Source organism: Mobula hypostoma, chromosome 20 (assembly GCF_963921235.1).
Source record: "Mobula hypostoma chromosome 20, sMobHyp1.1, whole genome shotgun sequence".
NCBI lineage: Eukaryota > Metazoa > Chordata > Chondrichthyes > Myliobatiformes > Myliobatidae > Mobula > Mobula hypostoma.
This window is the reverse complement of record NC_086116.1, coordinates 2,968,625-2,983,851: the sequence shown is the minus strand read 5'-3', so window position 1 is coordinate 2,983,851 and position 15,227 is coordinate 2,968,625. Positions and strand designations below refer to the sequence as shown.

At 45.4% G+C, this 15,227-nt stretch overlaps 1 protein-coding gene across 2 annotated transcripts in view; it reads right to left on the bottom strand.

Annotated features, from left to right (window-relative positions):
* The window catches only part of amdhd1 (amidohydrolase domain containing 1), a 39,867-nt gene extending 25,388 nt beyond the window's left edge, over positions 1-14,479 (bottom strand). Inside the window, exons 1-6 of one of the 2 annotated variants that reach the window (XM_063072242.1) lie at positions 14,270-14,479; positions 11,846-11,952; positions 11,680-11,744; positions 9,579-9,856; positions 8,160-8,385; positions 4,075-4,199 (exon numbers count right to left, since the gene is read on the bottom strand). In XM_063072242.1, the coding sequence (XP_062928312.1) occupies positions 4,075-4,199; positions 8,160-8,385; positions 9,579-9,856; positions 11,680-11,744; positions 11,846-11,861 (710 nt within the window). In that variant the 5' untranslated portion in view covers positions 11,862-11,952; positions 14,270-14,479. Of the gene's footprint in view, positions 1-4,074; positions 4,200-8,159; positions 8,386-9,578; positions 9,857-11,679; positions 11,745-11,845; positions 11,953-13,538; positions 13,927-14,269 lie in introns of those variants that run through there. The other variant, XM_063072241.1, reaches the window with a different exon arrangement.
* Between the last annotated feature and the right edge of the window lie 748 nt (positions 14,480-15,227).

Here is a 15,227-nt window from a genome sequence, read left to right as displayed (position 1 = left end):
TCCGTAATGCTGCCTGACCTGCTGAGTTCCTCCAGCATTTTGTGTGTGTTACTCTGTACTTCCAGCATCTGCAGAATCTCCTGTGTTTTAGAACATAGAATGAGCAGGATGTAGATTAATAATATTCTCATCTGGTGGAAGGGAGTCTTAGCAAAGACCAGAATTAATGGGAAATGAATATAAACTATAAGAAGGTGCTAGTCAGTACAATTAAGTCTGCTAGGTAGAAAGAAACCACAAAACATCAAAATTACAGGTGAGGTGCAAAAAGGAACAAAAAGCATTGATTTTGAAAGACTGATGGTCAAGATAAAGGGTAACTGCAGTGTGCATTAAAACTGGGAAAAAAAATCACAAAACTAGAGACAATTGAGAAAAAGAGTGTTTGTAGATGATAGAGAGGGTGTCCAGAACAAGGGGTAAGGGAAGAGTCTCCTCCCCTCTGGCTCATCCAAAGTACAAAAATATTGAATGGACTGCAGGAACTGAGTTCAGTAACAAGCTCTTCTCTGGAAAATAAATGAGGTTCACAATGGGAAAGCACAGGTCATTCAAATTGCTATGGAGGGAAGTATAAGAGGGATGTCAGAGGTCCAATTTTTTACACAGAGAATGGCAAGTGCATGGAGCACCCTGCTAGGTGAGGTTGAAGCAGATGCATTAGGTCACTTAAATGACTCTTAGCCACATGGAAGATAGAAAAATGGAGGAGGGAAATCAGAGCAACACACACAAAATGCTGGAGGAACTCAGCAGACCAGGTAGCGAATATGGAAAAAACGTACAGTCAACGTTTTGGGCCGAAACCCTTCAGCAGGACTGGAGGGAAAAAGCTGAGGAGTAGAATTAAAGGTGGAGGAAGGCGAGGAAGAAACAGCAGGTGATAGTGAAAGCTGGAGGAGGGGGGATGAAGAAAAGAGCTGGGAAGTTGATTGGTGAAAGAGGCAGAAGGCCATGGAAGTAAGAAAAGGGGGGAGGAGCACCAGAGGGAGGTGATGGGTGGGCAAGGAGATGAGGTGAGAGGGGGAAAAGGGGATGGGGAATGGAGAAGGAGGGGGAGTGTGGGGGCCATTACCGTGAGTTAGAGACATTGATGTTCATGCCATCAGGTTGGAGGCTACCCAAACGGAATATAAGGTGTTGTTCCTCCAACCTGAGTGTGGCCTCATCACGACAATGGAGGAGGCCATGGATGGACATATTGGAATGGGAATGAGAAGTGGAAATAAAATGGGTGGCCATTGGGAGATCCTACTGGTTCTGGCAGACGGAGCATAGATGCTCAGCGAAGCGGTCTCCCAACCTATGTCAGGTCTCACTGATATACAAGAGGCCATACCGGGAGCAGCAAACACAGGAAATGACTCCAACAAGCTCACAGGTGAAGTGTCACCTCACCTGGAAGGGCATTTAGGGCCCTGAATGGTAGTGAGGGAGGAGGTGCAAAGGCAGGTGTAGCACTTGTTCTGCTTGCAAGGGTAAGTGCGAGGAGGGAGATCAGTGGGGAGAGATGTATAGACAAGGGAGTTGAGTAGGTAGTGATCTCTGCAGAAAGCAGAAAGTGGGGGAGAGTTGGGGAGGGAAAGGTGTTTGGTGGTGGGATCCTGTTGGAGGTGGCAGAAGTTTCGGAGAATTATGTGCTGAACGTGAAGGCTAGTGGGGTGGTAGGTGAGGACAAAAGGAAACCTATCTCTGATAGAGTGGCAGGAGGATGGGGTAAGAGCAGACATGCGTGAAATGGAAGAGACGTGGTTGAGGGCTGCATTGATGGTGGAGGAAGGGAAGCCCCTTTCTTTGAAAAAGAAGGACATCTCCTTTGTTTTAAGAATAAAAGGCCTCATCCTGAGAGCAGACGCAGAGGAGCTGGAAGAACTGAGAGAAGGGGAAGGTGTTTTTACAAGTAGCAAGGTGGGACAAGGTAGCTGTGAGAGTCCGTGGGTTTGTAATAGGCTTTGGTGGATAAGCTGCCTCCGGATATACAGACCGTGAGATCGAGAAAGGGAAAGGATGTGTCAGAAATGGACCAGGTGAATTTGAGGGCAGGGTGGAAGTTGGAGGCAAAGTGGATGAAGTCGACGAGTTCAGCACAGTGCAGGAAGCAGCACCAATGCAGTCACCTATGTAGCGTAGAAAGAGTGTGAGACGGTCACCAGTGCAAGCTTGGAACATAAGCTGTGTCCAGAAAAAAGCAGAGAGCTTTGAGACCTTCCTGGTGGGCTCTTTGTGTGTGTTGCTCGGATTTCCAGCATTTGCAGATTTTCTCTTGTTTGTGGAGGGAAAGATTAGATTGATCTTAGAGTAGGTTAAAAGGGTGGCAGAATATCATGGGCCAATGTGCCTGTACTGCTCTGTGATCTTCTGTGTTCTATACTGTAACCCTGCCAAGTCTCACTAGACCAATTGTACTGAATCTCCTCTCACCCGTGATGTACTCCAAGATGAGCAAAGATGGGTATGGGTACACTGGGATAGGGGAAGGTGGGGAGAGATGTGGATGATGTGGGAATGAAGTGTTCTTCCTTGGTGCGCTATGTAGAACCATGTGCCAGCATGCTTAAGAAAGAAAAGGCACGGCAAAACATATTCAAGTTGGACTGAGTGGGGATGTGTACCAGTGAAACAATGTGGGTCCAATGACTGGGCTCAGTGATTGGGTTGGGAGGTGTTCGAGGGTGAGCAGAGGTGGCAGGAGATGGCAGGCACTCACTCGCGTACTGAGACACTTGCGTTTACCTAGTCTCAGGTTTCCATCAGCCACATGTATACTGGCTTCAACTCAGTAGTTTCACTGTAACTTTATCACTGGCCTTACTTAGCTCAAAGAATTGTGTACAACTTGCTTCCACACGTAGAGTAAGGTCGCCGAACTTCACCCAGACTGGAAGGTTGCACTTTGATTCCTAATGTACTTAATGGTTAATGCAGTGACTAATTCAAATAGCTTTAAAAAAGCCAACGTTCACAAAACATGTTTGCCATTATAGCCAATATTGATTGAATTGCTGACCTATAATTCACACAGCCTTTATAAAAGCAACACTGATAAATTTGTCGTAAATCATTATCTCATATAAACAGTGACAGATTAAATGGAATGCACTTCAATGGAACACGACAGCTCTTTCATTGGTAAGAGAGATTTATTTTGTAGGTGGTTCTTGACGTTCACAAAGCCCATTGGCAGTTAAAGAATATTACTATTATTGCAAACAGCAGGAATTCTGCAGATGCTGGAAATTCAAGCAACACACATAAAAGTTGCTGGTGAACGCCCTCCCCCTCCAGCTTTCAAATCCCTTACTCACTCTTCCTTCAGTTAGTCCTGACGAAGGGTCTCGGCCTGAAACGTCGACTGCGCCTCTTCCTAGAGATGCTGCCTGGCCTGCTGCGTTCACCAGCAACTTTTATGTGTGTTACTATTATTGCAAACAGTTTGGAAGTTGTATAAATGGATAGGCAGGGTAAGTCGGTTAAAAAGAAATTCCACTTGACAAAACAGAAGTATGTTGGTATTTATACATGAGACTCCACAAACATAAACCCCCAACCCTTTACGTATTTATCTAATGCTTATCTACACTATTTGTCTCAACACTGATCTGAAACAGCTAATTCAATATACTATCCTCTTCTTGGATTGAAAAAAATCCTGATTCCTTAACTAAATTCTTTAATCTGATATTTAAGACCACTCTGGATTTTCTCACAAATAGAAACTTCATGTTACCAGCCATCAAATGTAATTGTCCTCTTATACAAGAATATCTCTATGACATTGATGGTCAGTCCCTCTTCCAGTGAAAACAGCTCTGGATTCTTTGGCCTTTTCTGCTCTGAATTCATGTATCATCCTGGTGAAGCCTTTTTGTGTAGTGTTTTTGTCATGTGGAGACCAGAAATGTGACCAGTACTACATGAGCAGTTTAAACCAAGTTCTACATAGGCTCTTCCCTTCTGAACCACCATAAATGAACTTCAGCTCTGACCTTGTTAATCTGGGTGCTCTTTTGACGTCCGAATTCCCAGACCATTCACACTTTTACCTCATTTAGAGCACTGGTGAAAGCATAATACCTCAGAATGTAGGCAGTGGTTGGGAGAAGCACAGCACATGATTTTGCAGTTGCCATGGCAGCAATTCCAGCATCACTCACTTCCTCTAAGTGGCTTATAGCAGCAGCACCAAGTTCAGCTCCAAGCTATTTAAGAAAAGAGATTTATTGTGAAAGCACTGACAGACAAAGATGGATTAGAATGCCCACACCCCTATCTTCACAGCACCATCACTTACAATATTTGAGGCATCAGAGGTTCTAATGAAATTCTGGGCACAAACAAAAGCCTTTAACAGGAATGATGTCCCTGTTCATCCTGCTCACCTAGAGCTGTCTTAACTCTTTCAGTTTTGTGAATTAGCCGTACTTGCTGAACCACTGATGCCCAACTCTGCCTCACCATCACCTCCCACAACCATCCATCCAGCCATGCCCCTCACCAGAGGTATCAGGGAATAGAATTAGGTACAGTCAAGATTACTAGAGAGAAAGTGCTTGGGAAGCTAAGTGGACTAAGAATAGATAAGTCTCCCGGTCCGGATGAGGTGCACCCAAGGGTTCTGAAGGAGGTGGCTTTGGAGATCGTGGAAGCATTGGAAATGATCTTCCAGGAATCAATAGACTCTGGCATGGTTCCGGAGGACTGGAAGGTCGCAAATGTAGTTCCGCTATTTAAGAAAGGAAGGAGGCAGCAAGAAGAAAATTACAGACCTATTAGTCTGACATGGGTAGTTGGAAAGATATTGGAGTCAATCCTCAAGGACGAGGTTATGAAATACCTTGAGATGCATGACAAAATAGGCCGAAGTCAGCATGGTTTCATGAAGGGAAGATCATGCCTCACAAACTTATTGGAATTTCTTGAGGTAATCTCGAATAAGATTGACAGGGGAGAAGCTGTGGATGTTGTGTATTTGGATTTTCAAAAGGCCTTTGATAAGGTGCCGCATATGAGGCTGCTTAATAAGACCCATGGAATTACAGAAAAGATATTGAAATGGGTGGAGCATTGGCTGATAGGCAGAAAGCAAAGGGTGGGAATAAAGGGATCCTATTCTGATTGGTTGCCGGTTACTAGTGGTGTTCCGCAGGGGTCGGTGTTGGGGCCCCTTCTTTTTACAAGGTATATTGATGATTTGGATTAAGGATTAAATGGTTTTGTGGCTAAATTTGCGGATGACACCAAGATAGGAAGAGGAGCAGGAAATGTTGAAGAAACGGAAAGGTTGCAGAGAGACTTAGTCAGTTTAGGAGAGTGGGCAAAGAAATGGCAGATGAGATACAACGTTGACAAATGTACGGTTGTACATTTTGGAAGAAGAAATAATCAGGCAGATTATTATTTAGATGGGGAGAAAATTCAAAACTCGGAAGTGCAAAGGGACTTGGGGGTCCTCGTGCAGGATACCCTAAAGGTTAACCACCAAGTTGGATTGGCGGTAAGGAAAGCGAATGCTATGTTGGCATTCATTTCAAGAGGAATAGTGTGTAAGAGTAAGGAGGTGTTGATGAGGCTCTATGGGGCATTAGTGAGACCTCATTTGGAATACTGTGTGCAGTTTTGGGCCCCCTATCTTAGAAGGGATGTACTGATGTTAGGGAAAGTTCAGAGAAGATTTACGAGGATGATTCCTGGAATGCAGGGGCTAACATATGAGGAGCGTTTGTCGGCTCTTGGATTGTATTCATTAGAGTATAGAAGAATGAGAGGGGATCTCATAGAAACATTTTGAATGTTGGAAGAGTTGGACAGAGTAGCTGTGGAAAGGTTGTTTCCCTTGGTGGGTGAGTCCAGGACAAGAGGCTATAGTCTTAGAATTAGAGGGTACCCAGTTAAAACAGAGATGAGGAGAAATTTTTTTAGCCAGAGGGTCGTGGATTTGTGGAATTCGTTGCCACATACAGCTGTGGAGGCCCAATCATTGAGGGTGTTTAAGGAGGAGATTGACAGGTATCTAATTAGTCAGGGTATCAAGGGATATAGGGAAAAAGCCGGAAACTGGAACTAGATGGGTGAATAGTTTAGCTCATGGGGGAGCTGCAGAGCAGACTCGATGGGCCGAATGGCCTACTTCTGCTCCTTTGTCTTGTGATCTTGTGGCCATCTCCAAGTGGATATGTAGTTTGAACAGAATTTCCTCGAACTATACCTCCTCGCCACTACTTCCATGATCTAGCCTTCACATTTATCCCACACTTGCTATGAGGCACAACCATTTGCTGACTTGAACCACTGGGCTGTGAGCTCAGCCTCTGACCATGTTTCTACTCCATCGCTAAAATCTCCTAATTCAGCTCATCTGATGCTACTGTGCATGCTTTAGCTCCTTCAGACAATTCCAAAGCTTCCGCCGGACAACGATTCCAAAGCTTCCTCTGGAAGATTCCAAAATGCCCTCCGGACAACGATTTCAAAGCTTCTGCCGGACAACTATTCCAAAGCTTCCGTCGGACAACGATTCCAAAGCTTCCTCCAGACAGCACTGGAAGTTTCAGCTAATCCAAATCCGCCACACATAACCTATTCATATTGATCCATCTCCCTATCACCACTGTTATTCTGCAACTACACTGCCTATTCAATAACATTAATATCATCCTCATGCTCAAATCCTACCATGGCCACTCTCCCAAGACTGTGAACGCTGCCCACAAATACAAATCTTTCTTGTCCTTTTCCAATCTGCCAATTTCTCTGTTTCATTCTATTCTGGTCTTGTAGGTACCCCTGGTTTTCACAGGTCTGTGACTCTTTCAATTCTTTAGCTCCTTCTCTGAACACCTGTCTCACAACTCTTCACTCCTCCTTAGAGCTATTCCTTGAACCTTGTCTCCTCCCCCCCTACATACCGCTCACCTTCTCCTCATCTAAGCTGCCTGCTGGCATAGCCATCAGCACAATGCCTTATAGCACCGGCTGTGAGGTCGGGTTTGATTCTTGCCAGAACTGTACGGAGTTTGGCTCTCTCTCCGCAACAGCGTAGGTTACCTCCAGCTACTCTGGTTTCCTCCCACATTCCAAAAACATGCGGGTTAGGGTTAGTGTGTTGTGGGCTCGCTATGTTGGCACTGAAGCGTGGTGACACTTGTGGGCTGCCCAGCACAATCCACGCTGATTTGATTTGACATAAATGACGTATGTTTTGATGCATGTATGACAAGTAAAGCTAATCTGATCATTAAATCCCGTCTCATTGATTAAAGCTAATTGAGGAGGAGGAGAAGATGGCGGCACGACGCAGCGCGCGCGGCCTCTCCAGTGAATGATATCTGTAATCTGTCAAGTAGGGGACCGTGCACAATTCTGATTTGATGGAGACAGACGTGAGAGTATGGAGGAACATCTGGAGAAACTTCTGAAATGCCCGCTTTGCTGCCGCTGCTACTGTGTGGTAACCGGAATCTCTGGAGCAGAAGGCCCCGAATCCTCGGCTTTGCTTGTTTCGGCGGCTGAGGCTAGGTCGAAGGTGCTCGACTGAGGATGGCGCTCGGGAGGCTGTATCGGAGGCTCGAAGTTTTCAGATGGGCGGACTCAGTGTCGGCTGTGGTCGGCTGCTTCCAAGGCACCGTCAACTTGCCGATGCCTTGGAGGTTTATGGCAGGGAGTTTCTCCCTTTTGCCGCCTGCTATCGGGGACTCGGGAGTCGATCGACTCGGGACTTGAGACTTTTTTTTTTTAACCGTGCCCATGGTCTGTTCTTTATCAAATTATGGTATTGTTTTGCACTGCTGCAACTATATGTTATAATTATGTGGTTCTGTCAGTGTCAGTCTTTGGTTTGTCCTGTTTTCTGTGATATCACTCTGGAGGAACATTGTATCATTTCTTAATGCATGTATGCCTTCCTAAATGACAATAAAAGGGGACTGAGTGTTCTCATAATCTAATTGGCCAACTATCTCGTTCTGGGGCTTGGTGTCCAATTTAGTTTAATTTGTTGGGTACATTTAACTAGACTATAATGACAGTGTATAAACTTTCTTTTGGTGTCTAAAGCTTAGTTTATTAGTTACAAAGTAAGTTAATTAAATGCATTGATTTGCAGCCTGTAAATAATGGTGCTGCTATGGGTTCATTTGCTTCACTAATATATTCTGCTTTACCTCTGCTGCATGCATTGGATGAAGTTCATCACCATGAAAATTAATCTGGAGATTTAGCTCCTTGCCAGCCTGTAAAATGGCTCTGGTGGCATCCAGGTCAAAGACTCCTTTTTCACAGAAAACATCAATATTATCAATGTGGAATTCACCATTTGCCATCATCTCCTTCAGTTTGGGGAGCTGAACATTAATGATTGCATCCACTGCTTCTCCCATGGTCTTCCCTCTGGAAAAGGAAAATCACTTTTAAAACAACTTCATTCTGAGTGCATTTTATATTCATTCATTGTAAAGTATTTCAGTGAGAGTTGTTTTCAGTCATCTCAAAATTCTGTCACAGAAATTAAATATTTCAATGTATATAAACAGTCTGAGTTTGAGTATGCAGGACATCATTTGCTGTATTTTTATAACAAGGATGAAGTAACTCAGGAACGCACTGTAATAACAATGAAAGGCAATGGGGAGCTACATGAAAGATGTGGTGGAACGTGGGGAAGTGAGCACAAGGGGTGAGAGATGATATAATACAGCACGGTAACAGGCCCTTCCAGTCCACGCAGCCAGCACTACCCAATTACACTAATTAACCTACATCTCCAGGACGTGGGAAGAAACCGGAGTACCTGGAGGAAATGCACACGGTCACGGGGGCAACGTACAAACTCCTCACAGGCAGCAGCAGAAATGGAACGCGAGTTGCCTGCACAGTAAAGCATTACATTAACCGCTACACCGCTGTGCTGCCCCAGGCAGTGTAGCGGTTAGCACAATGCTTTGCATCATTATGTTGAAGGGTTTGATCGTAATTGTAGCCCAAGAAGAAATAGATTGGGGTGGGGGGGGGCGTGGTTGGAGAAAATGTATGAACTCCAAACGATAAAGGTGGCAGGTCAGGCTGAGGCTGCAAAAAATTAAAATAAAATAACAGCCTGTTACTACAGTTACTGAGCTCGATAAAAAAGGGCTCGTACTTATCTTTAAAGATGTTCTGGAACACTGTGTCCAGTTCGAAAGACAGCACATTACAATGGATATCAAGTCCAAAGAAATGATACAGATGAGGTGTAACCTCAGAAGAGAAATTTTGTAAAGAGAAGGTATGGAGCAAAAGCTGGTTGCATCCAGGTGAGGCGGGGAGATTCATCCCTTCTCCCCACCTCTTTAGACTGGCTATCTTCCCTCTATCTTTCAGTCCAAATGAAAAGTCTCCACCCAAAATATCAACTGTTCATAAACCTCCAGCCTGACCTGCTGAGTTCCTCCAGCAAGTTGGTTGCTGCACCAGACTCCAGCATCTGCACTCTCGTGTCTTGTTCACTGGGATCCTGGTACTGGTCTGGAGCGCACCTAGACTATCCGCAGGTGGAAAATAAAACTTATGTGACCTAATTGTTTAGCAGTCAATGGCGATGTTACCTGGGGACAGAATGAGCACCACAGTAAGTGGAGGAGATGCCGACACTGAGCTCCCTTCGAGCTTTCTCAATCACCCGTAGCATTTTGGCCTCGGTGTCCAGGTTCAGACCGTATCCACTTTTACACTCAACCAGAGTGGTTCCTGCTCTCAGCATACACAGTAGGCGCTCCTTCAGGCTGTTGAACAGCTCGTCCTCTGAAGCCTTCCTGGTGTGTTCCACAGTAAAGTGAATTCCTCCTCCAGCATTGTGAATCTCCATGTAGGATGCTCCTGCCAGCTGGCCAACACATTGGAAACATAAACTCAGGCACTCTACAGCTCAGCTGCCTATCTTCACCCACTCTGATCCGGTTAGGGCCTGTGTAGCTCACAGGTCAGCCTGGTCTGAGCAGGAATTATATTTAACATTAAGATTATCTTGTGATGCCAGTCTCCATTTTAACAGGTAGGACTTTCCTCTTTTGAACGGAGGAGGATAAGAGGTGACTTGTTAGAGGTGTACAAAATGAAGAGTAATAGATACAGTGGACACCCAGAGATCTTTTCCTGGGACGGAAATGGCTATATGAGGGAGCATATTTTCAAGGTGATCAGAGGAGAGTATAGGGGAGATGTCAGAGGTAGGTATCTTTGCAAAGTGAGTATTGGGTGTGTTGAATGTCTTGCCAGGGGTTGTGGGAGAGGCAGATACATTACGGGCACATGGCTGATAGAAAGTGGAGGGTTATGTAGGAGGGAAGGGTTAGATTGATCTCAGAGCTAGTTAGAAGTTTGGCACAATATCGTCTTATGTTCTATGTTCTAATATAGCAGCAGGTTAATGTGCATTGGGCTAGTTGCTTATTCTCTCATTCACAATGATCTTTCACTAAGAAAAGTTAACAGTGAGGGAAAGTTGAAAAACGCTGTCTTGTAACCAGTTTATTTTCCTCTGCATGATCCTCCTTGATATGTGCAGTGCAGACACCACCTGTCCCTGTTGCCAGGTTCTCTCAAACTCCCTGCTCCCCTCCCACCCCTTCGATTACCAAGCCCAGGCCCCCACTCTTCTCTGGGCCTTCTTAGATCTCCTGATTAAAACACAAACATGGACTTATATAGTGCCTATCACAATCTATTCTGATTTTCCCATAGCTCTTCACAAGAAATTGTGAACTGATGATGCAGGAAGTGTGTGAGCCAATGTGTATCTGCTCCAGTGAACCGCCACAAATATTATAGCCTTGGGATCCAAATACCCCCCCTGGTTATGTAGAGTAAGGGGACAGTATTTGCCAGGACTCCTGATTCAAGTATGCAAGATGTTGAGGGGTATTAGTATGAGTTTATTATTGTCATATCATGTATGCTGAGGTACAGTGAAAAGCTTGTCTCGCATGCTGTTCATGCAGAGTGCAATGAAGTAGAAGAAGGTAAAGCAATGACAATACAGAATAAAGTGTAACAGCTACAGAGAAAATGCAGTGCAGGGATTGAGTAAACTGCAAGATCATAACAAAGTAGGTCAAGAGTCCATTGTATTCTAATAGGAAACTACTTAATAGTTGTATTACGATGGGTAGATGCTGTCCTTGAGACTGGTGGTATGTGGTTTTAGGCTTTTATATCTTTTGCTTGATGGGAGTGTGGAGAAGAGAGATTGTCTGGGCTGGGCTGGGTGGGCTCTTTGATTATGTTGCCTGCTTACTGAGCTAGTGAGACGGACTTCATGGAGTGGAGGCTGGTTTCTGTGCTGTGCTGAGTTTTGACCACAGCTCTCTGCGGTTTCTCGTGGTCAGGTGCAGAGCAGTTGCCATACCAAGCCGTGATGTTCAATGTGACAGGGATGTTTCCTTTTGCGGGACAAAATAAAACCAGATATTTACACATAAAGGGTTACCTATTTAGAACAGAGATGCGGTGATTTGTTTTACTTTCAATGGGTTGTGAATTTCTTCCTCAAAGAAAGGTAGAAACAGAATGATAAATTTTTAAGGTAAAGATGGACAGATGATAAATGTTGGGGTGAAAGGTAACCATGAGCAGACGTGAATGTGGAGATAAGAATTCAGTCCCTATCAGCTCCATTCTGGGTAGGCTTTCCCTTGCTGGCTCAATTACCTTCATTGCAAATTCATGAACCCGGTCTCCAGCCCACACGGGATGTGTGTGTGCATCCACCAAACCTACAACAGAGTTTCAGACAGAAGCAGAAGAGTTCAGTGAATCTGGAGCTCTCTCCACGGTTGAATGGAGACAATTAAACTGATTACATTGAGGTACTGACCTGGCAGAACACACATTCCACTGGCATCTATTTCTCGGTCAAAGACCACTCCTCGATACTGGGACTGGATAAGGTCAGTGGGCCCCACTGCCTCGATCAGCCCATCTCTGTAAGGCAGGGTCAGACAATTTCCCTCAGTCCTTGCAAGTAAATAGTAAGAAAAACTTGTACCCTTGGGGCAGATCTGACTCCTGGCTGCATCTTACCACTTTATAGGCAGTGATCCACATAGGACCATAAAACATCAGAGTAGAGTTAGGCCATTCAGCCCATTGAATCTGCTCTGCCATCCCATCAATGCAGATTTATTTTCCCCATTCGCCTGCCTTCTTCTCATAACCCTGACTAATCAAGAGCCTATCAACCTCCAATTTAAATATACCCAATGACGTGGCCTCCATAGCTGTCTGTGGCAATGAATTCCACAGATTCAACACCCTCTGGCTAAAGAAATACAGTTATATCTCTGTTCCAAAGGGGCATCTTTCTATCCTGAAGTTGTGCCCTCTGGTCCTGGACTCCCCCACTATTGAAAACATCCTCGCCAGTCCACTCTGTCTAGGCCTGTCAATATTCGATAGGTTTCAATATTCAACAGGTTTTTCAATCTTCTAAACTCCAGCGAGTACAGGCCCAGAGCCATCAAATGCTCCTCATACATTAACCCTTTCATTTCTGGGAACATTCTCATGAACCTCTTCTGGATCCTCTCCAATGCCAGCACATCCTTTCCTGGAAAGGGCCCAAAACTGCTCACAATACTCCAAGTTCAGTGCGACCAATGCCTTATAAAGCCTCAACATTACATCCTTGCTTTTATATTCTAGTCCTCTCAAAGTGAATGCTAACACTGTATTTGCCTATCTCACCACAGATTCAACCTACAAGTTAACCTTTCAGGAATCCTGCATGAGGGCTCTCCACTTAGAAAATTGTCTATGCCTTAATTTCTTCTACCAAAGTGCATGACCACACACTACCCTACACTATATTCCATCTGGCCATTTGTCCAATCTCCTAATCTGTTCCAAGTCCTTCTGCAGACTCCCTGTTTCCTCAACACTACCTACCTCTCCAGCTATCCACGTATCACCCATAAACTTGGCTATAAAGCCATCGATTCCATCATCCAAATCATTTACATATAATGTGAAAAGAAGTGGTCCCACTACTAATCCCGCCAGCATAGCCATCAGTCACGGGTAGCCAACCAGAAAGGGCCCCTTTATTTTCACTCTATGCTTCTCACTATTCAGGCAATCTTCTATCCATACTGGTATTTTTTGCTGTAATACCATGAGCTCTTATCTTGTTTATCAGACACAAGTCAAAGACCTTCTAAAAATCCAAGTAAACACCATCCTTTATCTATCCCGCCTTTTATTTCATCAGAATTTCCACATGTTGAACGTGGCACAGTAGCACCCAAGTTGTGCACAGAAAGATCCCAGACGCTGCCAGTAATTCTCTGGAGAAGCTGCTAGTTCAGCCAATCGGCAGAACAAGGAGAGAACAGTCTTTCGTTCAAACAGCCCATGGCATCATCCACTTTACGTGGGGACCAGAGCGAGCCTGGGTTGGGTTGGGTTGGGGGGAAGGCGGGTGGTGAGTTTCTCCGACTGGATTACATTCTCCTTTAACTAGTGCCGACCGCGCCCGACAGATCATTTCCACACTCGCATTAAGCTTTTACCTTCCGATCACAAGACTGCCGCCAGGAATGAGCGCGATGTCCCTCATGTCCCCCTCGCTGAGATATTGCGCCCCATTCTCGCAGAGCAGCACAACCTGCGCGGCGTTGCGAACCAGCAGCCCGCCCCGCGTCCCCATTGCGAAGGCTTCACACCAAGTTCTGGCCGCGGCAACTCTCGCAGCCGCTCGGTAAACCCGGGCACACGCAGAGACCCTGACACGCACACAACACGGTTCCTGACGCACTCACACCCTCTATCTCTCTCACCCGCACACAGAGAGTCCCTCTTACATAGTCCCAAACACAGTTCCAGCCCCTCTCCCACAGTCCCTGATACACATACACACAGCCCCTCCTACAGTCCTTAACACATATAGATTCCCCCACAGTCGCTCACACACACACCCTGCCCCCCACACAGTCTCAGACAAACACACGCACATTGGCAGCCAGTTGCACACTTGCAGTCTTGCACAAACACATCCCTAACCTCAGCTCCGAAAGCACAGTCCCAACCCCTGACCCCTGACACACATGTCCCTCAGGTACTGTCACGGGGTCATTCCCACACCTCTTAGGCAGTGTCTGGGGACGGACGAAGATCAGTTCTGTGGGTTTCCGGACAGCTGGTGAGGCCAAGGTGGGAACTGCAGACTCTTCCACCAATGGGTCAAGAGGTGGAAGACGGGTCAAGCTGGTTTGAGAGATGGTGTATCCTTTTTACCACTTACACTGGGCCTAGTGCTCCTGATGCAGTTCTGAGGTCTACAATACTGCACCGAATGCTCCTTCACGCTGACTGGTTGTAAGCTGGGTGTTCCCAAGAGTTGTAGTTCTTCATGCACATTCCTGTGTCAGGTTGGTTACCTCTTGCTATGACAGAATTCACAGCCGGTTCACGGCTCTTCCACTGGCTCAAAGGTTCAATTATTATCAAAGTATACAACTCTGAAATTCTTCTTCTCCAGATAGCCATGCAACCAATAAAGAAAAGAACAGAAACATGATCATGTTCCACCTTCCCCTTGCAAAAAAAAGAACAAAACAGAACAGGCACGTTGACCCCCAAATCCCCTTCTCCCACACACAAAAGAAATTAGAAAGATTCAGCAAAAAAAAACACAATATAAAAAACTACAAGTCTGAAAAAAAAGTCTATAGTCCAAGTCCATATCCAAAACGCAGAAAACCTGGGTAACATTCTCTGGGCACAGCAGCAGGCATTTCCCTCTCCAGTAGCAGAGCGATCACCAGCATCTTACTTCAGTGGTTGGTAAGTTGATGGAGAGGATCCTGAGGGGCAGGTTTTATGTACATTTGGAGAGGCATCATATGATTAGGAACAGTCAGCATGGCTTTGTCAAAGGCAGGTCGTGCCTTACGAGCCTGAGGAAATTTTTTGAGGATGTGACTAAACACATTGATGAAGGTAGAGGCGTAGATGTAGTGTATATGGATTTCAGCAAGGCATTTGATAAGGTACCCCATGCAAGGCTTATTGAGAAAGTAAGGAGGCATGGGATCCAAGGGGACATTGCTTTGTGGATCCAGAACTGACTTGCCCACAGAAGGCAAAGAGTGGCTGTAGACGGGTCATATTCTGCATGGAGACTGGTGACCAGTGGTGTGCCTCAGGAATCTGTCTGGGACTCCTACTTTTCGTGATTTTTGTAAATGACCTGGATGAGT